At 42.3% G+C, this 27,163-nt stretch overlaps 1 protein-coding gene across 2 annotated transcripts; it reads right to left on the bottom strand.

Annotated features, from left to right (window-relative positions):
* Positions 1 to 3,062: 3,062 nt before the first annotated feature.
* LOC129868475 (brain mitochondrial carrier protein 1-like) lies at positions 3,063 to 19,537 on the bottom strand. Of its 2 annotated transcripts, XM_055942491.1 has the most exons (9): positions 19,384 to 19,537; positions 18,714 to 18,812; positions 18,072 to 18,210; positions 15,383 to 15,477; positions 9,051 to 9,136; positions 8,773 to 8,868; positions 8,445 to 8,569; positions 8,065 to 8,278; positions 3,063 to 7,487 (listed from the first exon to the last, which is right to left on the bottom strand). In XM_055942491.1, the coding sequence occupies exons 2-9, from the start codon at positions 18,775 to 18,777 to the stop codon at positions 7,446 to 7,448; spliced, it is 861 nt and encodes a 286-aa protein (XP_055798466.1). In that variant the 5' UTR covers positions 18,778 to 18,812; positions 19,384 to 19,537; the 3' UTR covers positions 3,063 to 7,445. The 2 variants fall into 2 exon arrangements, with proteins under 2 accessions (XP_055798466.1, XP_055798465.1); XM_055942490.1 differs by lacking the exon at positions 19,384 to 19,537 and having other exon boundaries at positions 18,714 to 18,997.
* Between the last annotated feature and the right edge of the window lie 7,626 nt (positions 19,538 to 27,163).

Below are 27,163 nucleotides of genomic sequence, written 5' to 3'. Positions count from 1 at the left end.
TTGTTCTTAGCTAGTAACGCCCTAGTACCCTATTCTTTCACAATAGCTGACCTTATGTTATCCGCAGTTTTGAGTTGCTCTGTCCCATTCTGTGGTGGATAACACCAACTCTTCGTTCATGTAACGTGCTGTAAGGCACAAGTATCCTGTCAAGTGTAATTGGGCCATTGTATTTACCCAAGTTCGGAACCACTCGCCTGCTGATTTTTTTGCCCAATGCAGAGGACTAGTGCAAGAGAGAGCCTCTGACAGAAATATTCACAACCCCATTAATTTACAAAAGGATAGTTTAATAGCTTGGCTAGGTGTGAAAAATTTAGTTTAGACTACCGATAGACGCTGCGGTCAGTCAGAGTTGATTCCTATCAGCACTATGCTTCTGTTCCTGCTTCTGTTGCCTATTTATGTGTTTGTTTAATATCATACTTCAACCGCAAAATGTCGGATGAAGCAATTTCACAAATCCGTCTGTTTTTAAATGTTGCTATGCTGTAATAAAGCATCAGAACAGACTCTCTGGTATTACTTTATTTGGTGTTGTTTACACTGTTCCAAACGGACAGAAACATTATATTGTAATATAACAGCTCCTGTTTGTCATGCAACAGTATCTCTTGTGCTTTTGACAATGACGAAATACCCTTTTCTGTAACTCTACGCCCTCACATCCCTCCCTCCCTTTCCTCACCCTTGTGCGCACGAACCAACTACGTAGCGGATCCCGTTTAAACAATAGAGACACCCCGAATGTCACGGTATGATTCGCACTTTAGATGGCACTTCCAAGTTAATTTACTGCTGCACGCTAATAGCCTTATTTAAATTCCTGACCTTGAATGCAAAAACAGTAACAATACTTTTGGAATTGATTTATGATGTATTTGAACAGGGAAATGTACCAAACCTATGCTGAGTCTTTTAATTCGTTGAATCATCATAATTATATTGAAAAAAATCCACTTTGCATCGATGAAGGTTCAAAATGACATGGCCGCCCTAAACTCCGCCTTGGCCACACCATTCAAAACGTTTTGGACATGCCACTTATTTGTTACATGTTACACATTCAATCTCAAAGAAGAAAAAACACTTGAATTTCTGTATCACTTCAGAAGATGAGCATCAGAAGAAGTTCTAAGAGAAACACAGCTGCAGATAGAGTGATGACAGGGCTGTTGAATCACAGGGGCGTAATAAGTTGCTGTAATGTGTGTTTGTGTTATAGACTTATGTTTGTTTATGTGTAACTCTGTGTTGTTGTCGCACTGCTTTGCTTTATCTTGGCCAGGTCCCAGTTGTATATGAGAACTTGTTCTCAACTGGCCTACCTGGTTAAATAAAGGTTAAATAAAAATATTACAAATATTTTTATAAAAAGTTGCTTTATTATATGGTGTGACAGCTGGTTTGAACTTGACTAGGATTGGCTCGCTCCATAACATAAGTACCCTGTGGGATCCAAGACAAGACAACCATTCATTCAATTATGCTTCATTCATATTTTTCATTTTCTCTGGTGTAGGGTTATACTGGAGCAAATGGTTGCTCCGTTACTACCAAATCACTATCACAAAAAAGCATGTGGCTTTTCCTGTACAGGATTATCAAATGAATGGTTAGGGACAATTACACAGTGGGCAGATTATGATATACCTGTCTTGTGGACCTGCACTGACATGCTGTTCTCTTTATTTGCTCAGGAGTCTTGACCTCCACAAACAAAACCAGCTTCATTTGATGATATCCTTTTCATTGCTTTTTGATTTCTTTAACTTGCTCCGATGGTCCCTATGTGATCATAAGTAGCCTAATAGATGATGCCGAAGTGAACAGTTCTCTACATTCTTATGATACATTTTATAATATTATTGAATGTTAAATTGTTATACTCTTACAGGCACTAAGCCTATTTCTTCACAAAATGCATCTTCATCATACAGTGTATTGTAATAAACTCACCTCTACAATTTGTTCTCGGTAGATGCCTGATTCTTCCAAACTATTTACACGGACCCTCTGGATATTCTGCAAATATACAGGTGACACCATCTGCTGCATAGCCTGGGGGGGCTGGTTGACCAGCACATACTGCATCTGCTGCTGCTGAATCGCCTGCTGAACTGGCATCAGGTAGCGCACGGTATCGTAGCCATTACCGATGCCATACTGTACCGGAGCAGACGAAACACTCATAGTTCTGTAACCGTCGATGTATTGGCCCGGCGATAGAACTGTGGTGGCTGGGTCCGACGAGACGCTGACGGTCCTGTATGACGTGGAGGTATTCTGAATAGACATCTTGCTGCGAGTGCGAAGAATAAATTCCACCCAGGTTGAAACTTTGGCTAGATAATGAGTGCGCGCGTGCAAACTTTTATCACTAAAATATTGGAGCAGAGTAAACTAACTAGGTCCAGTCTCTGAAATACTGAACTTTGAGAACTGTGAAGGTGTTTTGTGTTGTACTACTACGCAAAAAAAGCATTGGGGGCGGATATCTATGCAAATGTCCCCCTGACACACATTGATGTTCTCAAATCACAGGGAATGTAGCCTACCTGAAGTCTAGGCAAATGTAAGGTGGGAGGCAACCAACGTCTCTACAGTACGTTCAGTTCGTCTCAACGTTTACTACGTTTCATAACTTAACTGCCTTCTGGGCAACCATAATCACGTTTTTCCAACTGGTCGTTCAGTAGTTTTCGTTGAATTAACGATGCACACCGTTGTTGTTTTTGAAAGCAACCCAAGCCACTTAGATACACTATAAAATGAGTTGGTCAACTGTATAATAGTACTCGAACATTAATTCATACACATACTAGGAAGGACCAACACAATAAATAGGTCACTGTATGGATATATGATTTATTCCAGCTGGTTCCAGGTATTAACCTGTATGCTACTACCACCTATTTTGGGGAAATCTGTCCCTCTATAGAATATAATGCATATGTCATCAATACTTTGAGCTGCTGTAGGGTTAGGCCATTGTTTTTGTGCACATTCTAATAAAGATGTCATTACCTTCTCACTTGATTACTCAACTGTCCACGCTGGTGCTGGGTGCTTAAAAATAAATACAATTCATTTTATTTAGGCGTGTACATTTAATCAAGTTATTTATACAAAGCCAAATCAAATCTTTCACTGAAAATAGTTTACACAATTAACCAACTAAACACTCAATTGACTAAACAAGCAAGATGATATTTGATTGCAAATACAGTTTTAAAATCAACAGACTTTTGACCAAAGTGCAAATGACCAGGTAATGACAGGCTGAAATATTTGACAGAGACCAAACAGTGTTTCAGCCAGCTGAGTCACACAGCAATAGAGAATATAACCATGAAAAACAGAAATAAATAAGATAGCCGTCAAAATATAACAATACAGCAAGGCAAGTCTAAGCAGTCAAAAAGGTAACAACATTGTACTGTCATTTTCTATTTTCATAATAGAAAGACAGGACGATGAAGATAAAGCCTATACTGGATTCAGGGTTGGGGTCAATTCTCAAATTCCAATACAATTATAGAAAAAAATCCTAATTTAAAAATGGATTTATTCTTGAATTTGAAGTTAAAATCACTCCCTGAATTGACAACTGAAAATGATCACCCAAGCATGTATTAATATATACCAAAGTAATAATCAATTTGTGGTTGACAGCAAAATGCAGCTGGAGCCAATGAAAACAATAATTGTCCAATAAATCATAAAAAACAGCAGCAATGTTGTTCCTAAGCTAGACATGCTCACATACTGTAAGTAAAAGCATGCAGTAAGCCCTGCCAAGTGTTTAAACAGGAATGAGAGAAAAAGTAAATAACATACTCTGCATTGCTGAGTAAAGGGGCAACAGGTTCAAGACTTCAATAATGTGTTTTGTTAAGTTCATATGGGAAAACATGATCATGCAATTTAAATGTAAAAAAAATAGATAATGCTTTGGAAAGAAATTCAATAAAAGTTACTCGTAAAGTACTTTCTGATTCTCTGTGGGGAAAAAAGTGTATTACATCATTGTAAAGACACATAGATAAAAGCTAAAAAGCTTGACTGTTCAGTAATGCATGACTGCTGAAACAACATATTAAGCAACAAAACTAGTAATTCTAATAAAAATCAACATGGCCATGGGACATGAGGCAGAGGTGCAGAATCAGGCATCATGTAAATTATAAACATGATCATGAAAGTAAAGTATAAGGCCTGAGTAAGAATGTAACAGTACAGTTCTCCTGATACTTTGGCAACTGACGTACTCAGATGGCGCTTTGCAACAGTGGTCCAATAAAGTACAGTTACAGTACAGAACATGCACACTTTGGCACAACAGCCCCCACATCCTAGTCCATTCAGGGCTTTACTCAAAGCTCAAAATAAAAATTCAAAGCAGATTCTCTAAAGTATCTCTGTACATACATTTACATAATGTACACTGAACAAAAATATAAACACAACATGTAACGTGTTGGTCCCATGTTTCATGAGCTGAAAGAAAAGATCCCAGAAATGTTCCATACGCACAAGAAGCTTATTTCTCTCATATTTTGTGCACAAATTTGTTTACATCCCTGTTAGTGAGCATGTTATCCTTTGTCAAGATAATCCATCCACCTGACAGGTGTGGCATATCAAGAAGCTGATTAAACATCATTATCATTACACCGGTGCACCTTGTGCTGGGGACAATAAAATGTGCAGTTGTGTCACACACCACAATGCTACAGATGTCTCAAGTTGAGGGAGCGTGCAATTGGCATGCTGACATCAGGAATATCCATGAGAGCTGTTGCCAGATAATTTAATATTAATTTCTCTACCATAAGCCGCCTCCGTCACTTTTTCAATAAAGCCCTAGACAACCAGGTGTGGGGAGTTCCTAACTAATTAGTGATGTTAATTCATCAATCAAGTACAAGGGAGGAGCGAAAACCCGCAGACACTCGGCCCCCCGTGGAATGAGTTTGACACCTGTGCTTTAGAGACTCATTCTGATTGGCTGGGCCTGGCTCCCAAGTGGGTGGGCCTATGCCCTCCCACGCCCACCCATGGCTGCGCCCCTGCCCAGTCATGTGAAATCCATATATTAGGGCAATAATTAATTTATTTCAATTGACTGATTTCCATACAGTTGAAGTCGGAAGTTTACATACACCTTAGCCAAATACATTTAAACTCAGTTTTCACAATTCCTGACATTTAATCCTAGTACAAATTCCCTGTCTTAGGTCAGTTAGGATCACCACTTTATTTAGAAGAATGTGAAATGTCAGAATAATAGTAGAGAGAATTATTTATTTCAGCTTTTATTTCTTTCATCACATTCCCAGTGGTTCAGAAGTTTACAAGTTTACTCAATTAGTATTTGGTAGCATCGCCTTTAAATTGTTTAACTTAGGTCAAACGTTTTGGGTAGCCTTCAACAAGCTCCCCACAATAAGTTGGGTGAATGTTGGCCCATTCCTCCTGACAGAGCTGGTGTAACGGAGTCAGGTTTGTAGGCCTCCTAACTCACACACGCTTTTTCAGTTCTGCCCACAACTGTTCTATAGGATTGAGGTCAGGGCTTTGTCATGGCCACTCCAATACCTTGACTTTGTTGTCCTTAAGTAATTTTGCCACAACTTTGGAAGTATGCTTGGGGTCATTGTCCGTTTGGAAGACCCATTTGCGACCAAGCATTAACTTTAGAAATTGCTTGCAAGGATGACTCAGACTTGTGGAGGTCTACAATTTTTTTGAGGTCTTGGCTGATTTGGATTTTCCCATGATGTCAAGCAAAGAGGCACTGAGTTTGAAGGTAGGCCTTGAAAGACATCCACAGGTACACCTCCAATTGACTCAAATTATGTCAATTAGCCTATCAGAATCTTCTAAAGCCATGACATAATTTTCTGGAAATTTCCAAGCTGTTTAAAAGGCACAGTCAACTTAGTGTATATAAACCTCTGACCCATTGGAATTGTGATAGTGAGTTATAAGTGAAATAATCTGTCTGTAAACAATTGTTGGAAAGATGACTTGTGTCATGCAAAAAGTAGATTTCCTAACCAGACTTGCCAAAACTATAGTTTGTTAACAAGAAATTTGTGGAGTAGTTGAAAAACGAGTTTTCATGACTCCAACCTAAGTGTATGTAAACTTCCAACTTCAACTGTACCTCAGCAAAATCTTTGAAACTGTTGCATGTTGTTAATATTTTTGTTCAGTATACTTTCATGGGAATCACCATGACAATCAGGCAGGTCCCAGAAAGTGTTTCCATTCCTGTGCATGTTTAGTGTTCCAGACAACAGCAGACACCTCTACTTCACACAAAGGGGTTGTGGTGAAATGTACAGAACGCAAAGTCACTCTCCGGGTACCCAATAGAGGCTTTGGTTCAACATTGGACTAAATTCCCATCTCATCTTACTAACCATACATATAGTCTCCCCACATTAAAAAAATACTAGTTTACTATAGAATACTGCAGTACTTACTATAGAATTCTGTAGTAAACTATAGTATACGATACTACACTGCAGTATACTTGAATCATTTGTAATACTTACTATAGAATATTTTAGTATAATGTAAAATACTATAGTAAATACTACAGTATACTATAAACCACAAAAACACAGCACTAAATATTACAGTAATGTGAGCAAAACTACAGTAAAGGCAGCAAAAACACTACAATGTATTTTAACCATAGTATATTATTTTTTCATGAGGGTCACCGTTGTCCTGAGTTCCTCTAACAGACTAAGCAGCACCTACTGTAACCTTTACTTACCCAGGTAAATCATTGAGAATAAATTGTCTGACAATAACAACTCGGTTAACCTGCCATGCATCGCATCCTCTTCTAGCTAGCCCTGCCCAAAACATTGAAGACATTATTTAAACGTCAGATCAGACAGGCAAAACCCCAATCCTATACATTTAACAGCCATTGTCTTTTTCTTGCACATCCCAGGCAGTATAGAGATGTGTTTAAAAAACTAGTCAGACACAATCAGAGGCCTATTCCACATCCCTAAAAAAGCTCAAGTAGATCTCCAGTTACCGTTCCGCCTTGGATAGTCCTCCTCCTTTTCCCACAAGCTCACTTTAAAATGGTAACAAGCTGGCAGTCAGCGTACCTAGCTAATACCTTATGGTAAAAACGGGCTTCCGTCCTCAGCTACAATCCTAAGCTTTAGCTGCCAGGAGTGGCATCAAGGATGGTTAATGAGTATGAGGAAGTGCTTTAAAAAAAAACGAACATTAAAAATTGTATAAAAAAAATATATATATTATTAAAAGTTCAAATAAAACTTAGATGAGCATGCACATACAGATTGTGTGACGAGGGAGGGATTGTGAATGAAACGAAGACAAGGGGCTGGGGTGTTTCCCGCGCTCTGATAGACTCTGGTCCGACGGAGTGTCCACTCCCTGTTCAACTATAAGGGGAGTTTCTTCAGCTGCTCAAACGTGATGAAGAACTAAAGAGCTCTAGTTAAGGACAACACTTTGTGGCAGCCCTGGAGCATAATCATGACATTGTCTGTGCCCATACAAAAATCACAATACTTATAAGACTTCACTAAATACAATTTACGTTTTGTATGGTATTATACAATATCACTGTAAACATAACAAGGTTCCTCCTTGCATATTTTGCTTCAGTGTAAGTATTTGGCACCCTCTACTGGTAGCCAAGGAGAAAGGAGACAGGACTGCCATTACACAAGCTGTATACCTGGCAACAGCTCTCCGTTCCACTCTGCTGTTCTCTCGGAACCTCTGAGCAACAATAGGGTGATAGAATTAGAACATGCTCTAGTTCCCAAAGGGATATCACCTCAACAACAAACTGACAACTTGTCCTGCAATGCTGAAGTCCACCTACTTTTACCAGGAATGGTTCTCGGATGTCTAAAATACTCAATATGACCTGATGCAAAACTGAACTGACCTAATAGAATGCAGAGAGACAGAGTTCAGATGACTCAGTTATTTGGATAATAGTGCTGGCAACACAGTGGGTTTGAACTTTGATTCCAGTGATGGAAAGGATACAATGATGTTCCATGGCCCCAGACGCAGCCAGTTGGGCCAGAAGCCCTTGTAGAGGGCAAAGAATCCTTCGTTCTTCCAGGTCTGCATCAATCCGTCCAGCGTGCCTTTATACATGGGATTCCCTGACAGCACTCGCTGGTTCATCATACGCGTCCGCACCACGTCCACTGGGTTGGAGGCTAGCGCCCCCGCCAGGCCACACATAAAACTGGAACTGCAGGCAGAGAGACCGATGTGGGAGAAGCCAGAGGATCAGGTGTATAATATGCACACTCACTGTTAGGTTTTCTATTATCTTTCTCAGAGAATATGCCGGTACATTATGAATAACAAAAATTATATATTTATATGCATTTTACAATATTGATGTCTAAACTCACATAAAGTGTGTGAGTATGGTGTCTCCCATGGTGCCAGACTTGATGAGGTGCTTCTTAGTGATGTCATAGACAGGAAGCTCCACTCCCACTACGATGGCTGCCCGCTGAGCTGTAGGGATGACGCCCTGAGGATGACAACAGTATAAATACAACAACCCGAGAGTACCAGTCACTCAACGGTCTTCAGATGGCCAAAAATAAATAAACTCACTGGTCTCAATCTTACAAAACAACAAAGCTCTTCCATGAAAATAAAAAAATAATAATAATCTTGATGACAGATCAGAGCCACTGTTTGATAGTTTGTGACCAAGAGGGCACCACTCACCCTCCACAGGCCACGGGTTCCCTCTGTCTGGTAGATGTTTATGAAGTTCGACATCATGCTGCCTTGTAACAGACTGCCCTGGGCCTGCATGCGGATCTGAACACAATATAGAAAATCAGGGCCTGCGTTCAGCAGGGCAAAACGTTGTGAGACGTTCAGATTATGAGATGCCTCAAACATGCCACTGACACAAAAAGGAGTCCCGTCAGTTCTATTCATGACATTACTTTCTGCAATGTCCAGTATCTAGATCTTTCAACTATCTACACGTTTTTCACCTTGACAACATCAGTGGGGTTGGCCAGAGAGGAGGACAGGACTCCAGACACCACTCCACAGAACACATTGATCACCATAGTCTCATCTGTCAGGGAAAAGAAAGTACAGCCAGTTACTCCTCCACATCAAACACACAAAGACAGAGAGAAATTCTAGAAAGACAGAGGTAGGCGCAACGTAAAACAAGTGCCTATAATTCTGAACAAGAGACTTTCAAATGATCATTTAGAGGTGAACATGAAATCTAAAAGATCGACAAACATGCAGTAATCAACTCCAGACAGAAAGTCATGAGACTTAGAAAGCCATTAAACTATTCATTACAGCATAATAAGTAAAAGAATGACTACTAACTAGAACCCTCTGCAATTTGGATTTGTCACCATTCAAAACATACTACTGTAATATTGTTATTGTATTGAAATTGCACCCTGCCCCTCTTACAGCACACAGTTTGAAATGGAATGGGGAGCATGATTTATTTATTAGTGATTATGACAGTTGGGGTTAAGACAAGAAACAATGACCATTATAAGTCACCAGGTAAACAAAACAAATCTACAGTGGAAGTAAGTGAGACAGAGGAGTAGGAAAGAAATTATGGATTAAGTTTAGATCAATAGTTACAGTGAAACCTTGATCAATGTGACCAAGAGTTAGTGTGGTCCTGGTGCCGTTCATTATGGCAGGAGAACGGGCGCTGGATCCCCCCGCCCAACCACCACACCAGGCAAACCACAGCCTGTACCAAAAATAAGCATTCAAAACACATTCGCACAACCTGGCAGAGTGAGGCATACAGAGTGAAGAAGCACAACCTGGCAGAGTGAGGCATACAGAGTGAAGAAGCACAACCTGGCAGAGTGAGGCATACAGAGTGAAGAAGCACAACCTGGCAGAGTGAGGCATACAGAGTGAAGAAGCACAACCTGGCAGAGTGAGGCATACAGAGTGAAGAAGCACAACCTGGCAGAGTGAGGCATACAGAGTGAAGAAGCACAACCTGGCAGAGTGAGGCATACAGAGTGAAGACGCACAACCTGACAGAGTGAGGCATACAGAGTGAAGACGCACAACCTGGCAGAGTGAGGCATACAGAGTGAAGAAGCACAACCTGGCAGAGTGAGGCATACAGAGTGAAGAAGCACAACCTGGCAGAGTGAGGCATACAGAGTGAAGAAGCACAACCTGGCAGAGTGAGGCATACAGAGTGAAGAAGCACAACCTGGCAGAGTGAGGCATACAGAGTGAAGAAGCACAACCTGGCAGAGTGAGGCATACAGAGTGAAGAAGCACAACCTGGCAGAGTGAGGCATACAGAGTGAAGAAGCACAACCTGGCAGAGTGAGGCATACAGAGTGAAGAAGCACAACCTGGCAGAGTGAGGCATACAGAGTGAAGAAGCACAACCTGGCAGAGTGAGGCATACAGAGTGAAGAAGCACAACCTGACAGAGTGAGGCATACAGAGTGAAGAAGCACAACCTGACAGAGTGAGGCATACAGAGTGAAGAAGCACAACCTGGCAGAGTGAGGCATACAGAGTGAAGAAGCACAACCTGGCAGAGTGAGGCATACAGAGTGAAGAAGCACAACCTGGCAGAGTGAGGCATACAGAGTGAAGAAGCACAACCTGGCAGAGTGAGGCATACAGAGTGAAGAAGCACAACCTGGCAGAGTGAGGCATACAGAGTGAAGAAGCACAACCTGGCAGAGTGAGGCATACAGAGTGAAGAAGCACAACCTGGCAGAGTGAGGCATACAGAGTGAAGAAGCACAACCTGGCAGAGTGAGGCATACAGAGTGAAGAAGCACAACCTGGCAGAGTGAGGCATACAGAGTGAAGAAGCACAACCTGGCAGAGTGAGGCATACAGAGTGAAGAAGCACAACCTGGCAGAGTGAGGCATACAGAGTGAAGAAGCACAACCTGGCAGAGTGAGGCATACAGAGTGAAGAAGCACAACCTGGCAGAGTGAGGCATACAGAGTGAAGAAGCACAACCTGGCAGAGTGAGGCATACAGAGTGAAGAAGCACAACCTGGCAGAGTGAGGCATACAGAGTGAAGAAGCACAACCTGGCAGAGTGAGGCATACAGAGTGAAGAAGCACAACCTGGCAGAGTGAGGCATACAGAGTGAAGAAGCACAACCTGGCAGAGTGAGGCATACAGAGTGAAGAAGCACAACCTGGCAGAGTGAGGCATACAGAGTGAAGAAGCACAACCTGGCAGAGTGAGGCATACAGAGTGAAGAAGCACAACCTGGCAGAGTGAGGCATACAGAGTGAAGAAGCACAACCTGGCAGAGTGAGGCATACAGAGTGAAGAAGCACAACCTGGCAGAGTGAGGCATACAGAGTGAAGAAGCACAACCTGGCAGAGTGAGGCATACAGAGTGAAGAAGCACAACCTGGCAGAGTGAGGCATACAGAGTGAAGAAGCACAACCTGGCAGAGTGAGGCATACAGAGTGAAGAAGCACAACCTGGCAGAGTGAGGCATACAGAGTGAAGAAGCACAACCTGGCAGAGTGAGGCATACAGAGTGAAGAAGCACAACCTGGCAGAGTGAGGCATACAGAGTGAAGAAGCACAACCTGGCAGAGTGAGGCATACAGAGTGAAGAAGCACAACCTGGCAGAGTGAGGCATACAGAGTGAAGAAGCACAACCTGGCAGAGTGAGGCATACAGAGTGAAGAAGCACAACCTGGCAGAGTGAGGCATACAGAGTGAAGAAGCACAACCTGGCAGAGTGAGGCATACAGAGTGAAGAAGCACAACCTGGCAGAGTGAGGCATACAGAGTGAAGAAGCACAACCTGGCAGAGTGAGGCATACAGAGTGAAGAAGCACAACCTGGCAGAGTGAGGCATACAGAGTGAAGAAGCACAACCTGGCAGAGTGAGGCATACAGAGTGAAGAAGCACAACCTGGCAGAGTGAGGCATACAGAGTGAAGAAGCACAACCTGGCAGAGTGAGGCATACAGAGTGAAGAAGCACAACCTGGCAGAGTGAGGCATACAGAGTGAAGAAGCACAACCTGGCAGAGTGAGGCATACAGAGTGAAGAAGCACAACCTGGCAGAGTGAGGCATACAGAGTGAAGAAGCACAACCTGGCAGAGTGAGGCATACAGAGTGAAGAAGCACAACCTGGCAGAGTGAGGCATACAGAGTGAAGAAGCACAACCTGGCAGAGTGAGGCATACAGAGTGAAGAAGCACAACCTGGCAGAGTGAGGCATACAGAGTGAAGAAGCACAACCTGACAGAGTGAGGCATACAGAGTGAAGAAGCACAACCTGGCAGAGTGAGGCATACAGAGTGAAGAAGCACAACCTGGCAGAGTGAGGCATACAGAGTGAAGAAGCACAACCTGGCAGAGTGAGGCATACAGAGTGAAGAAGCACAACCTGGCAGAGTGAGGCATACAGAGTGAAGAAGCACAACCTGGCAGAGTGAGGCATACAGAGTGAAGAAGCACAACCTGGCAGAGTGAGGCATACAGAGTGAAGAAGCACAACCTGGCAGAGTGAGGCATACAGAGTGAAGAAGCACAACCTGGCAGAGTGAGGCATACAGAGTGAAGAAGCACAACCTGGCAGAGTGAGGCATACAGAGTGAAGAAGCACAACCTGGCAGAGTGAGGCATACAGAGTGAAGAAGCACAACCTGGCAGAGTGAGGCATACAGAGTGAAGAAGCACAACCTGGCAGAGTGAGGCATACAGAGTGAAGAAGCACAACCTGGCAGAGTGAGGCATACAGAGTGAAGAAGCACAACCTGGCAGAGTGAGGCATACAGAGTGAAGAAGCACAACCTGGCAGAGTGAGGCATACAGAGTGAAGAAGCACAACCTGGCAGAGTGAGGCATACAGAGTGAAGAAGCACAACCTGGCAGAGTGAGGCATACAGAGTGAAGAAGCACAACCTGGCAGAGTGAGGCATACAGAGTGAAGAAGCACAACCTGGCAGAGTGAGGCATACAGAGTGAAGAAGCACAACCTGGCAGAGTGAGGCATACAGAGTGAAGAAGCACAACCTGGCAGAGTGAGGCATACAGAGTGAAGAAGCACAACCTGGCAGAGTGAGGCATACAGAGTGAAGAAGCACAACCTGGCAGAGTGAGGCATACAGAGTGAAGAAGCACAACAGCAGCAGAGGAGAGGTCTTCTCTTCACAATCACAGATAACGCAGTCCCCATTCCAGAACTTATTTGGCCGGATCCAGTACCTCTCGTGGCATGAAAAATAATTGTCACCTTTTGCAATATAAAAATTCAAATAAAAAGTGTTCAAATAATTACTGCTGTCTGTTCAGAAATAAATGAAATAATTCAGAATAGCCTACTACACAATGAGAAGCCCTATAATTTTGCCACATAGGACCAATAGCTTCTTTAAAAAATATTGCCTAGCTGTCTGCTGATTGTGTGTAGCCTAATAAGGCATAGCCTAATCAGGAACGCACGGCAAATCTGTCAGTGAATAGCATGCATACAAATAAGGGCTTTCCAAAAAATATTTCAAATACAATTGCGGAATAACACAGGTTGGAAAGCAAATGGCTCCTGCTGAACAGAGAAGACTAATCTGTCTGCTGTAGACTACCAAAATATCTGATCAACTTCCAAATAGTGTTTTACAAAGTAGTATGACAGGGATAAGATTTAGGCACGAACACATTGGCCATCACCGGCAAGTAAGCTGCACATCACTGGGTGAGCATGGAAAGCATTTTTAGGACTATAATTTCCTCCTCATATTGTAGCCTACAATATGTGTATCTCCATATGCCTAGGCTATTGATGGATTCAAGACAAGGTTGTTTTTATTGATCTCAGATTCTCAGTTTGTCAGTGTCTAAGTAGCCTGTCATTTCCATCATTTGTGCGGTGTTAAAAAAAACATTGTCCAGTCATGTAACATGACGTAGAACTGCATGACATGTTTATAAAAAGGCCACATTTTTCCCAGACCCTAGGCAACAACAAAAAACACCCGTGTGAGAAATTTATGGAAGTGCCTTTACTCTACTGCTCTATGCCAATACGCAAATGCAATTATACGCAGTCCTCCCCAGGGCAGCTCCCACTCGTGCTCACTTTTTGTTCCGGCACCTCCCGATTTACAAATGAACCACTGCCTTAAGTCTCAGATAAATCAGTGTGTCAACCCCTCTACTAACTAGGTAATCTCTTCAAACTCCGTTTGGTTCCATTTCTCTGTCTACTGCAAAGGTTCAAATAATCCTGTAATTGTTTTTGCAGTAAATACTCAGTCTCTCAGTAGAGATTGCTTCCTGTTATATGGGAATACATGTTGGCGCCGGTTAATGTAATGCAAACCTATTAATAGACAGCTGATGAGATTTGTTCCCTGTTGCATTAAAGGCTCCCAGTCTCCTGTTTATATTGGCCATTAGTGACGGCAGTTAGGCACTCTCGGTCTGTGTTTTCAGACATCTGCGTCAATGCAGGTTGTCCAGACAGGTATTTAACTGGTTTTCCCAAACTGTTATTTTTGCTGATGACAGTATGAGAAAACGCCCTGTAAGCTCTACTGGAAAGCCTAGAGACAAAACAAAAAACACTGATCTTCAGAAGAAGCAACGCAATGGTCCATTTTAAAATTACAGGCTTTATTTAAACCCCTGTTGATTGTTTGTGTGTGCAAATTAACAGTATGGTGAAGTCACAAGTACTGACTGATGTCCCCTCTACCCTTTCAGGTTGGCCAGCTAACTTCTTCCCTCTCTTCCCTCCAAACTCCCACTCCACACATGGCTGTAAAAGGGTGACTTTATTGTCCTGCCCTGGTATGACTGTTGGTAAGGTCAGTCCGTCACATGAATTTGGCTGGGACATGCAGTTCAGTACTCATACAAAAGGGTCGCCAGATTTCATGTGCATGTCTGAGATCCTTGACATTATAAACAACTGAAGTTAAATAATTCTGAGGGCAAAAGTAGATGCCACAAGATACGACCAAACCTCATGTGTGACCCACAACCACCACCCGACACAGTCATTCTCTCATTACTACTGATTTCTTGCCACTAATGATGCTTCCAGATTTATGCCCAGTTTTTATACAACATGCTAAAAGTCTATACAGTTGTAGAAGGCACTAGGCAAACAGAAGAGAGTACCTTATTACAGAACCTTGCCATTGCCTATGACAGCACTATGTATGCAATGCATTGTTGCTTAAAACAGCTGTCAGGGACATACCATAGATGGATGTTTAGGGCAAAAAAATAAAAAATTTAACATGAAAGGGCATATAGAGAAAATTATGTGAGATAGAAAGCACTGGGGAGTCATTGAAACCCACCTTCCGGATGGGTCACAAATAACCTCTTGAGTGTGTTGTAGGTCCCGATCTTGATGGTCCCGTAGGAGGCTTGCCTCAGGAGAGCTGGGGAGATGCTGCACAGAGAAAGACAGGAGTCATTTCGGGGAGTGTCAATTTTATGAACAAGTGAAGAGCTTTTTGCCTAACGTTCACACCCCATTAGCTTGCCATCAGGACTGTCAAGATGTTGGCAGACATTTGTATTTTGCCTGGGAAGCTTGGTTCCCTGCAACTCTCTTGCAAATTGAACTATTGACTATTGCTGTTATCACATTGGTCACTCCGCTCTCAGATACTCTAGAAACAAACAGGTATTTCTAAGGCTGTCCCCTAATGAAAACCACAGCCAAGAAGAGCGTTTCCCCCCAGGGAAAGCACCTGCCAACTTTCCTTGTAAAAAGTCACGCTCTCACATACAAGACCAGACTTCATTTCAGTAGCTTAGAGATCAATAGTTGAGAATGAGAGAAGGTTCTATTAGAGAGGCTTGAGGTTAATTGATAGTGGAGCAGGTTTATATGATAATGATCTAACTAAGAAGAAAAATATTCTGTTCAATTGCGTGTTCTACAATGGTAGAAATGCATCTCTTGGACACAGTGTATGCTTGCTAATTAAACATTTGTTGAAAAGTGCACCCCTTTAGCCACAGACCTTCGTCAAAGCATGACTTTTCAAAAACAAATGTTCAATTTGCAAGTATAATACAGAGCGTAGGAGTCTCTTGTACCATTTTTCAGTTGTTGCTTCTCCTATTTTAATTTTTTTTTATTTTACCATTATTTTACCAGGTAAGTTGACTGAGAACATGTTCTCATTTGCAGCAACGACCTGGGGAATAGTTACAGGGGAGAGGAGGGGGATGAATGAGCCAATTGTAAACTGGGGATTATTAAGTGACCATGATGGTTTGAGGGCCAGATTGGGAATTTAGCCAGGACACCGGGGTTAACACCCCTACTCTTACGATAAGTGCCATGGGATCTTTAATGACCTCAGAGAGTCAGGACACCCGTTTAACGTCCCATCCGAAAGACGGCACCCTACACAGGGCAGTGTCTGCCCTGGGGCATTGGGATATTTTTTAGACCAGAGGAAAGAGTGCCTCCTACTGGCCCTCCAACACCACTTCCAGCAGCATCTGGTCTCCCATCCAGGGACTGACCAGGACCAACCCTGCTTAGCTTCAGAAGCAAGCCAGCAGTGGTATGCAGGGTGGTATGCTGCTGGCTATGCACCTTTGATTGAAGACAGGGATGGGCAACTTTAATGGTGGTGGGGGTCACAAAAAAATCAGAACTCATCATGGGATGCGGGTCTGCTTACCCACATCCATACCCTCACATGCAGTCAGAGCTGGCCCTAGACTTTCGGGCCATAGCCTAAGAAAATGTTTGTTTGAAATTTCCTGCAATTCTACACATTTTGCCACGGGGTGTAGAGAATTGTTATTCCCTGACCTAAGCCTCTTGTAAGCCTGTCTGAGAACCCAGACCTGGACATTGTGTCCTGGATGTTGACACACTCAGACCAAGATGTTGAGCTGACTGGAGTTGATTGGCTCTCTTGCAGTAGTCCTGTAATGTCATCCTGTGCATACCATCAATGGATCACATATTTTGTTTTGTCTGTAAAAACATTTGCCATGTCACGGAAGGGAACAATTTGCAACAATTCTCCTAGTCACCTACACTGACATTATCAATTCTGATAAACTGCAGAAGATTACACTTATGGCATTTCTTCTTCCTCATCTGTTTCACTGGTAGGGTTGGGTGGTATCTAGATGTTCATATCGTCATACCATCCTTCTCTCATACTGGGATATACGGTATTACCGGTTTAGTACAAAAGGGGCCATTAGGAAATGTAGCTGGCTACATTCCCTCTATTATAAACATTAGAAATATGATTGCCATGCATTGTTTACTGCAAAAAATACATTGCTTTTTCACTGTAAGCTCATTTAGGCCTACGTACGAGGCTGCCAGCCAATTAGTGCTGCCCTTCTGTTGTCATCTGATGAAAACAAAGCTATTTTCTGCCGAATGTGTTACACTAATATATTTTCTGTGAAGAAAAATTACATTTGCACGTCCCTGATCATGCTACTGAAAAAAATAAAAACATTAACTTTCAATATAAGACACGACCCATCAATACACAGCTCCCTACCAGCTCCCGCTTTCTCACGTTATGCTATTTACATACCAACACGTGACTGGCTCAACTGTTCTGGGGAACCACAGTAAGCTTCATAATGTAAAATAACGTGACAGGTAAAATGAAGATCGCGATTTGCTTTATGTCCTAAAGTACTGCACAAGTTGACTGCAGGTATTTACTTAAAAAGTAGCTACAAATATTAAAATGTATTGACAAAAGACTTACTCAAAAATGTAAAGTAGCTTATTTTCACCTACACACAGGGGAGGAACCAGAAAAACCAGACTGCTGGAAATCTTTGCGTATTGGTTATTATCAGTAAAATATATATATATATATATATACAATTTGCCCCGGGAAAAAGGGAAATCCTTAATGTCAATCCCTGCCCAAACGGGAATATGTTCTACCATAGCACACCATATTAAATACTGTAATATGTTGTTTTTTCCCCCCCATAGTGTATAGGCTAACATGTGTAAACCATATTATTTTTGGTCACCCAGAGTACAGTGCCTTGATGCCCTCCTCCTTGCCGATCTTAAACAGGGCGTGGAACATGCCCCGGTAGCGCACCTCCATGTACTGGGACTGGCCCTGCACCTGCAGCCGCGTCTTAGTCAGGTCTATGGGGAACGTACCTGAAGGGAGAACAACCAACAACATCATGACAACATTGTTAAGTTCAGAGATCACTGGTAGTATTTAAATGAAATGACAAAGTGACCCCTCAGTAACTAAGATCAGGTAATAGTATCTCAATGCAATGAGGTGGACTAACAATGCAGTGAATGCAATGCAAATCAATGTGATGCTTTCACAAAGTAGGTGTTGCATTGTTTCGCTTTTTTCTAAGGAGGTGAAATATAATCTGTTAGTTTATCTAAGAGGTTACACAAGTAAATTTTAGAATTGCATACAATTGCGTCTCTGTAGATCTACTCCAATGGAGTACCATCATTAATAATTGTATGTAGCATCCATAATATAGGGCCATAGACATCACTCAAGAAGACTGCTGCAAATCTCTGAGTGCTTCTCAATGCAGCTAAACATGAGTCTTAAATGTGTGTGGGAACAAAATAATGAAAAAAATGCATGATTAAAATAAATTAGTCTGAACAGGTTTTGGTGCATCACGTACCAAATTCTGCGACAATCGAAGCCATCCCTCCGTAGATGAACGGTTTCCAGTTCAGGTTGGCCATTTCGGTGGCGGCCGCTTCTACCTGATCGAGCCCCGCTAAAAACAACAGGCCGCCGAGATACAAATAAATAAATTGTTGTAATCGTACATCATATAACATTGTGCTACCTGATCTAATTACTCCCCGAGATCTCATAAAATCAGCGTCACAGAATATTGCGCCGGAAAGGATACCCTCTTGTCAAAGATTCATTAAAGAGCCATCGCAAATGTTGGGAATTTCTATTGGCTGCAATTTAAGTCAATCGAATTTTAAAGCATTTCAATTGGCTTTGGTTGCTACATTCCCCGCCCGCACCACTGTGTTTAATGTTAACGTGTGTGACAGCAATGTCGTTCAGTATTTTCACCCCGAGATGACACAATATGTTATTATCTGATTATTACGCTAGCACCAGTTAACACGTAAAAAATATAGAGGGGAGTCACCGTCATCTGAAATATCAGTCAACTCAACGGAATTTTGTGAACCAGTTGGCCTGAGCCTGCCGGCAGCGCCGCATGTTAGCATTACTCAAACAAACAACCAGCTGGCTAGCTAGCTAACAGTTCTATCAATAATTTAGAAAACCCTCAACAAAGCGCAGAACCATATAATGACAACTACCTGTAATGTGAATAAAAGGCGTGCTCTGTTATTTTATTTTGGATCTCATATCTTCGACGTCAAGTGGGTTAACTAAAAAAAAAAAAAACATCACAAAAGTTACCCTGCTACGTAGCTTTCCATTTCTAGTGCACTTGCGCCGAAACAGGAACTGAGGCACCGGAAGTTTCTTCTTTTCGGTGGGGTTTATCGGCAGTTGGCATCTAACGTTATGGTGCATTACCGCCACTTACTGTATTGGAGTGTGGGCCAGAGACAGGGAGAAACTAAATCCTACCTGCCAGCCCCGTTTCTCTTAAAAAAAGATCACAACTACAGGAGGTTGGTGGCACCTTAATGTGGGAGAACAGGCTCGTGGTAATGACTGGAGCAGAATTAGTCGAATTCCATTTGCTCCGTTCCAGCCATTATTATGAGTTGTCCTCCCCTCAGCAGCCTCCACTGAATCTACTCAATATACTCTTTAAACTAATTTACTGTATCCCCTTCTCCCTCATACTAGATCTCAGCCAATATCTTTCCCTCTCATATTGCCCACACTGTATACATGCTCCACTGTCTCTGTTTCCTGGGAAAACTTTCCTGTTGGATGCTTTCCTATCACATTCAAAGTCTTATTCAACCCACCCTTAATTTTGTAACAATAGCCTCCTCTCTTCTGTCCCTCCCTGACTTTCCTCTATACTTGAAATAAATGCCTGCCCTTAGTATCTCTATTCCACTGCTCCTGCCATTTCTGCACAATCACTGTCCATATCAAGCTTGTTGCCTCTGCCTTGCCCATTGAAACTACAACAACAACATCCCCACTACTAAGTGCTTGTTTAGTCAGTACATCAACTTGCCACACCACATTCCTGCATTACAAATGCTGACCCAGTACGTTCTGCCCTTGGATCTTTTGATCTGTGTAAATTATCTGTGTAAATGGCCACAAAATCCTGATACACAGTATTCAGACGTCTATTAAACAAACCAGACGGATCAACACCCTCCCTATCTTTCGGTAGGCTCTCCAACACTTCTAGATCAACTACTGGAGGCGGGAGTAGCCATGGTGGATTTACCAGAATAGCTACCATTGGACTAAACTCCCTTCCTTACAGTCTCATCTCCCTCGCCTGGGTACTACCCACCCACCCAAAGCCTGTGTTTGTCCTCGCTCATGTTCCCAGCATGCCTTTAAAATCCCTTTCGCAGGATGAGATACCCCATGTCACCGTAGGTTGACCCAATAATTAATTGCCAGTTACTGTATCATAATCTGCAAAGGCAAATCCCCCATCTCAACCTGTAGTGCAGACACTGGGGAGATCCAAAACACCCCACTACATATTCTGAGTCCTTGCCTCTGTATGACATCTAGCCTTTTCAATGAGGTCCGGGCTGCCAAACCATACACTATACTGCCATAGTCTATTACAGACAGTGATGGAAAAAGTACCCATTTATAATACTTGAGTAAAAGTAAAGATACCTTAATAGAACCTCGTAGGGATCCCTTCACCCCCATTCCCGCTCAGATCCCGTTAACGGGATTGATTTGACAACATCCAGTGAAATTGCATTGTGCCAAATTCAAAAACAGAAATACTCATAATAAGAATTCATTAAACATACAAGTGTTATACATCAAAATACAGTTTAACTTCTTGTTAATCCAGCCACAGTGTCAGATTTCAAAGCAGACCATGCGATTATCTGAGGACAGCACCCCGCATACAAACACATGAAAATCAGATTTGAACCAGGCAGGTGCTACACAGAAATAACGATATAGTTCATGCCTTACCTTTGAAGATCTTCTTCTGTTGGCACTCCAAAATGTCCCATAAACATCACAAATGGTCCTTTTGTTCGATAAATTCCTTCATTATATCCCCAAAATGTCAATTTATTTGGCGCGTTTTATTCAGAAATACACCGGTTCCAACTCGCCTACAAAGTATCTAATAAGTTACCTGTAAACTTGGTCCAAACATTTCAAACAACGTTCCTAATCCAAAGTTATGTATCCTAAAACGTAAATAATTGATCAAATTTAAGACGGGAAATACTGTGCTCAATACCGGACGAAAACAAAGTGAAGCATGTTCCAGGTCACTCGCTCCAAAAGACTTGAGTCCCTTTGTGTGACACATGGAAAGAACAGGGCTACTTCTTCATTTCTCAAAGGATAAACATCAACCAATTTCTAAAGACAGTTGACATCTAGTGGAAGCCATAGGAACTGCAAGCATTTTTCTATTTAAAAAAGCTTCCCATAGAAATCTAATGGAAAACACATTGAGCTCAAAAAAAATGTCCCTGGATGGATTGTGCTCTGGGGTTCGCCTGCCAAATCAGTTCTGTTATACTCACAGACATTATCTTCTTGAGAATACAGGGGGTGCTGTTTTCACATTAGCATAATTGCCTCTACAGATAAAACTGCCTCTTATTCAATTATTGCTGTTACTATATGCATATAACCATATACCATTGGATAGAAAACAAGCTATGGTTTCTAAAACCGTTCCAATTTTGTCTGTGAGTGAAACACAGGCCATTTCACAGCACTTTCCCTGAGCCAGAAGAAGATTGCAAGATGTGTATGCTCGCTTCAACGCTCTGCCTATATATGGTCACGCGACCTATGACCCGAAACACACTTCCTTCTTCTTCCTCTGGGTGTCTGGAAGACGTCAGAGGAGAAATTTTTTGTTTATCTTGTACTGACGTGAAATAAGACCTATTTCTTTAGCGTGACCGACAACTTCCGGTTTCCTGAGATGCGCGTTTTAGAGAAGCCATTGACTTTTGTTATGCTGACGTTACGGATGAAAACTATCTCCGTGTCGAAGTTTGTTTGATACATGTGACCATATCACCGTAATGTATGTTTTTTCAATATAGTTTAATCAGATTATTAGAATTTTTTCGGGAGTTTTGCCGTGTTCCGTTCTTTGAGTTTTTTAACTTTGGACAGGGGCCGTGCCAGTCGACCAGTACCCAGGCTAAATGAAGAGGGGAAGTTGCCATTGTGAATGGATTAAACGACTCATCAGGACTAAGGACACCTTGATCAACATTCTGATGAAAGACCAGCAATAGTAAGACCCAATTTACGATGTTATTTCATATATCTGTCGTGCATGTGAACTGGTCGCGCGCGTCCAGCTGGTTCTGGCTGGCCTGGTTATGCTAATTTAGCGCTACATTTTGTTTTCGCTATAAAACATTTAAAAAATCTGAAATATTGTTTGGATTCACCAGATGTTGGGCTTTCAATGTCTGTACGCTGTGTATTTTTTCTGAAATGTTTTAAGACAAGTAATTAGTTATATAACGTTGGTCTCTGTAATTGTTCTAGCTGCATCAGCACTATATCAGATTGCAGCTGCAATGTAGAACTGTGATTTATACCTGAAAAATGCACATTTAAAAAAAAAAAACTATGCTATACCATAAATATGTTATCAGACTGTCATCTTAAGAATTTGTTTGTTGGTTAGTGGCTATCAATATCTTAGTTTAGCCGAATTGGTGATAGCACCTGATGGAGTAAGAAACTGTTGGAGTAAGAAAATGGTGTCATTTTGCTAACGTGTTTAGCTAATAGATTTACATATTGTGTCTTCCCTGTAAAACATTTAAAAAATCTGAAATGGTGGTTTTATTCACAAGATCTGTGTCTTTCATTGGGTGTCTTGGACTTGTGATTTAATGATATTTAGATGCTACTATTTAATTGTGACGCTATGCTAGCGATGCTAATCAGTGTGGGGGGTGTGGGGGGTGCTCCCGGATCCGGGTTAGGTACTCTGTAGAGGTTAAACAAACCGTTTTAGAAACTTCAGAGTGTTTTCTATCCAAATCTACTAATAATATGCATATCCTAGCTTCTGGGCCTGAGTAGCAGCCAGTTTACTTTGGGCATACTTTTCATCCGGACGTGAAAATACTGCCCCCTAGCCCAAAGAGGTTTTAATAGAAAATTACTCAAGTAAAAGTGGAAGTCACCCAGTAAAATACTATTTGAGTAGAAATATCAAAAGTAAATGTAATTGCTAAAATATACTTACAGTTGAAGTCAGAAGTTTACATACACTTAGGTTGGAGTCATTAAAACTCATTTTTCAACCACTCCACAAATTTCTTGTTAACAAACTATAGTTTTGGCAAGTCGGTTAGGACATCTACTTCAATTATCTGAGTGAATTGGAGGTGTACCTGTGGATGTATTTCATGGCCTACCTTCAAACTCATTGCCTCTTTGCTTGACATCATGGGAAAATCAAAAGAAATCAGCCAAGACCTCAGAATTTTAGACCTCCACAAGTCTGGTTCATAGCTTGGGAGCAATATCCAAACGCCTGAAGGTACCACGTTTGTCTGTACAAACAACAGTAAACAACTATAAACACCATGGGACCACGCAGCCGTCATATCGCTCAGGAAAGAGATGCGTTCTGTCTCCTAGAGATGAACGTTCTTTGGTGCGAAAAGTGCAAATCAATCCCCGAACAACAGCAAAGGACCTTGTGAAGATGCTGGAGGAAACAGGTACAAAAGTATCTATATCCACAGTAAAACGAGTCCTATATCGACATAATCTGAAAGGCCGCTCAGCAAGGAAAAAGCCACTGCTCCAAAACCGCCATAAAAAAGCCAGACTACGGTTTTCAACTGCACATGGGGACAGGACAAAGATCGTACTTTCCTGTGGTCTGATGACCATCGTTATGTTTGGAGGAAAAAAGGGGAGGCTTGCAAGCTGAAAAACACCATCCCAACTGTGAAGCTCGGGGGTGGAAGCATCATGTTGTGGTGGTGCTTTACTGCAGCAGGGACTGGTGCACTTCACAAAATAGATGGCACCATGAAGGGAGGAAAATGATGTGGATATATTGAAGCAACATCTTAAGACATTAGTCAGAAAGTTAAAGCTTGGTCGCAAATGGGTCTTCTAAATGGACAATGACCCTAAGCATACTTCCAAAGTTGTGGCAAAATGGCTTAAGGACAACAAAGTCAAGGTATTGGAGTGACCATCACAAAGCCCTGATCTCAATCCTATTGAAAATGTGTGGGCAGAACTGAAAAAGTGTGTGTGAGCAAGGAGGCCTACAAACCTGACTCAGTTACACCAGCTCTGTCAGGAGGAATGGGCCAAAATCCACCCAAATTATTGTGGGAAGCTTGTGAAAGGCTACCTGAAACATTTGACCCAAGTTAAACAATTTGAAGGCAATGCTACTAAATACTAATTGAGTGCATGTAAACTTCTGAACCACTGGGAATGTGATGAAAGAAATATAAGCTGAAATAAATCATTTTCTCTACTATTATTCTGACATTTCACATTCTTCTAAATAAAGTGGTGATCCTAACTGACCTAAGACAGGGAATTTGTACTAGGATTAAATGTCAGGAATTCTGAAAAACTGAGTTTAAATGTACTTGGCTAAGGTGTATGTTAACTTCCGACTTCAACTGTATGTATTGAAAGTAAAAGTATAAATTATTTCAAATTCCCTATATTAAACAAACCAGATGGCACCATTTTCTTGATTTTTTATTTATAGATAACCAGGGGCACACTCCAACACAGGCATAATTTACAAATTAAGCATTTGTGTTTGTGAGTCCCCCAGATCAGAGGCAATAGGGATGACCAGGTATGTTCTCTTGATAAGTGCGTGAATTGGACCATTTTATTGTCCTGCTAGCCATTCAAAATGTAACGAGTACTTTTGGGTCTAAAGGAAAATGTATGGAGTAAAAAGTACATTATTTTCTTTAAGAATGTAGTGAGGTACAAGTAAAAGTTGTCAAAAATATAAATAGTAAAGTAAAGTACAGATACCCCCCAAAACTATTTAAGTAGTACTTTAAATGATTTTTACTTAAGTACTTTACACCACTGATTACAGATTGGATCAATACAACATACATGGTCCTCAATGAGGAACGCCCATGCCCCCCACTACTTCCACGTCAGACAGTGCATCACATTTTGCACCTTCTTAAACTTTCTCACCACTCTCTCGATGTGTTCTGCCAGGTCAGCCTAGCGTCAAAGCACACTCCAAGGAACCTGAAGGCCCCCACCCGTTCCAAGTTTCTCCCATATAACCTCAAGTGTACCTCATCTCTCACCTTTCTCTTGGTAAAGAACACTATCTGAGTTCTCTACAGAGAACCTGAATCCCCAGATTAATGCCCACCGCCCACCGCTAAATTGCTTCCTGTACCTTCCTGAATATGTATGGCACATTTCTTTCACTCTTCCATTAGGCCCCATCATCTGCACATAACGACCTCCCAATATCCGGCCGTACCTGAGAGTTAACATCATTAATCATGACTGAGAACACCAGGTAGCTGCCTGACAGAGACTTCTCTACCCTCACCTGGATAGACCTTCCAAACAGGAAATTCTTTATCCAGTTGTACGTTCTTCCTCCTACCCCCATAATATCAAGCTTGATTAACAATCCCTCCTTCCACATCATATCATACGCCTTCTCCACATCAAGAAAGACAGCTACAACAGTCTCCTTGTTCACCTGAGCCTTCCTGACCTCTGCTTCTAAGCAGAGCACTGGGTCCATAGTTCCCCTCCCCTTCCTGAACCCACTCTGATGTGGCGATACTAGCCCCCTGCTCTCCAGGAAGTAAGTTAGCCTCTCCGTAATCATCCGTTCCATAATCTTACATACATGTGATGTTAAAGCTATTGGCCGATAGCTTTGGTAACACTACTGCCTCCTTCCAGCTGCCCGGTAGTTTCCCCTCCTCCCACACTCTGTGTACAACACCAATACCTTATCCAGGGCCTCATCACTTAGATGGGCCACATGGGCCTCCCGAGTGGTGAAGTGGTCTAAGGCATTGCATCACAGTGCTAGATGTGCCACTAGAGATTCTGGGTTTGAGTCCAGGCTCTGTCGCAGCCGGATGCAACCGGGAGACCCATGGGGCGGCGCACAATTGGCCCAGCGTCATCCGGGTTAGGTCATCGCGCACTAGCGACTCCTGTGGCGGGCCGAGCACAGTGCACGCTGACACATTCACCAGGTGTACGGTGTTTCCTCTGAAACATTGGTGTGGCTGGCTTCTGGGTTAAGTGGGCATTGTGTCAAGAAGCAGTGCGGCGGTGGGTTGTGTTTTGGGGGATGCATGGCTCTCGGCCTTCACCTCTCCCGAGTCCGTACGGGAGTTGCAGCGATGAGACAAGACTGTAACTACCAATTGGATACCACAAAATTGGGGAGAAAAAAATAATCCCCCTCTGCCCCTCTGATAAATTTGCTGAGCTAGGCACTTGGAAAAACGTTTTGGCCATCATCTCTGCCTTCTCTTCATCTGTTACAGCCATATTCTCCCCACTCGTCAACACTGGATAATCTCACTCCCTTCTGACCCTACTCATCCTATTAATCATCCCCCACACTTCTCCCAAAGGCGTCGTCCTTCCAATGGTGTCACAGAACCGACGCCAACATGACCTCTTTGCCTGACGGATAGTTCTCCACACCAGGGCCTGGGCCTGATAATTCTGAATCAGATGTTGGATGTGTCAGGACCCGGTGAGAGAAACAGTCACTAATAGTTGGCAGAACCCAGAAGATGAGGCAGACTCAGCAGTACTAGAGATAATGATTTAATAAAAGGACAAGATCTTCAGGCAAAGAATATAAATCCACCACGTCCAAAATAAAGCCAAGAGGCACAAAATGGATATCCTCCAAAATACAAAGAAACTCCACAAAGTGGTAAAAACAGCAGGGAAAAA

Source organism: Salvelinus fontinalis, chromosome 13 (genome assembly GCF_029448725.1).
Source record: "Salvelinus fontinalis isolate EN_2023a chromosome 13, ASM2944872v1, whole genome shotgun sequence".
NCBI lineage: Eukaryota > Metazoa > Chordata > Actinopteri > Salmoniformes > Salmonidae > Salvelinus > Salvelinus fontinalis.
This window is presented reverse-complemented; position numbering and strand designations above follow the sequence as displayed.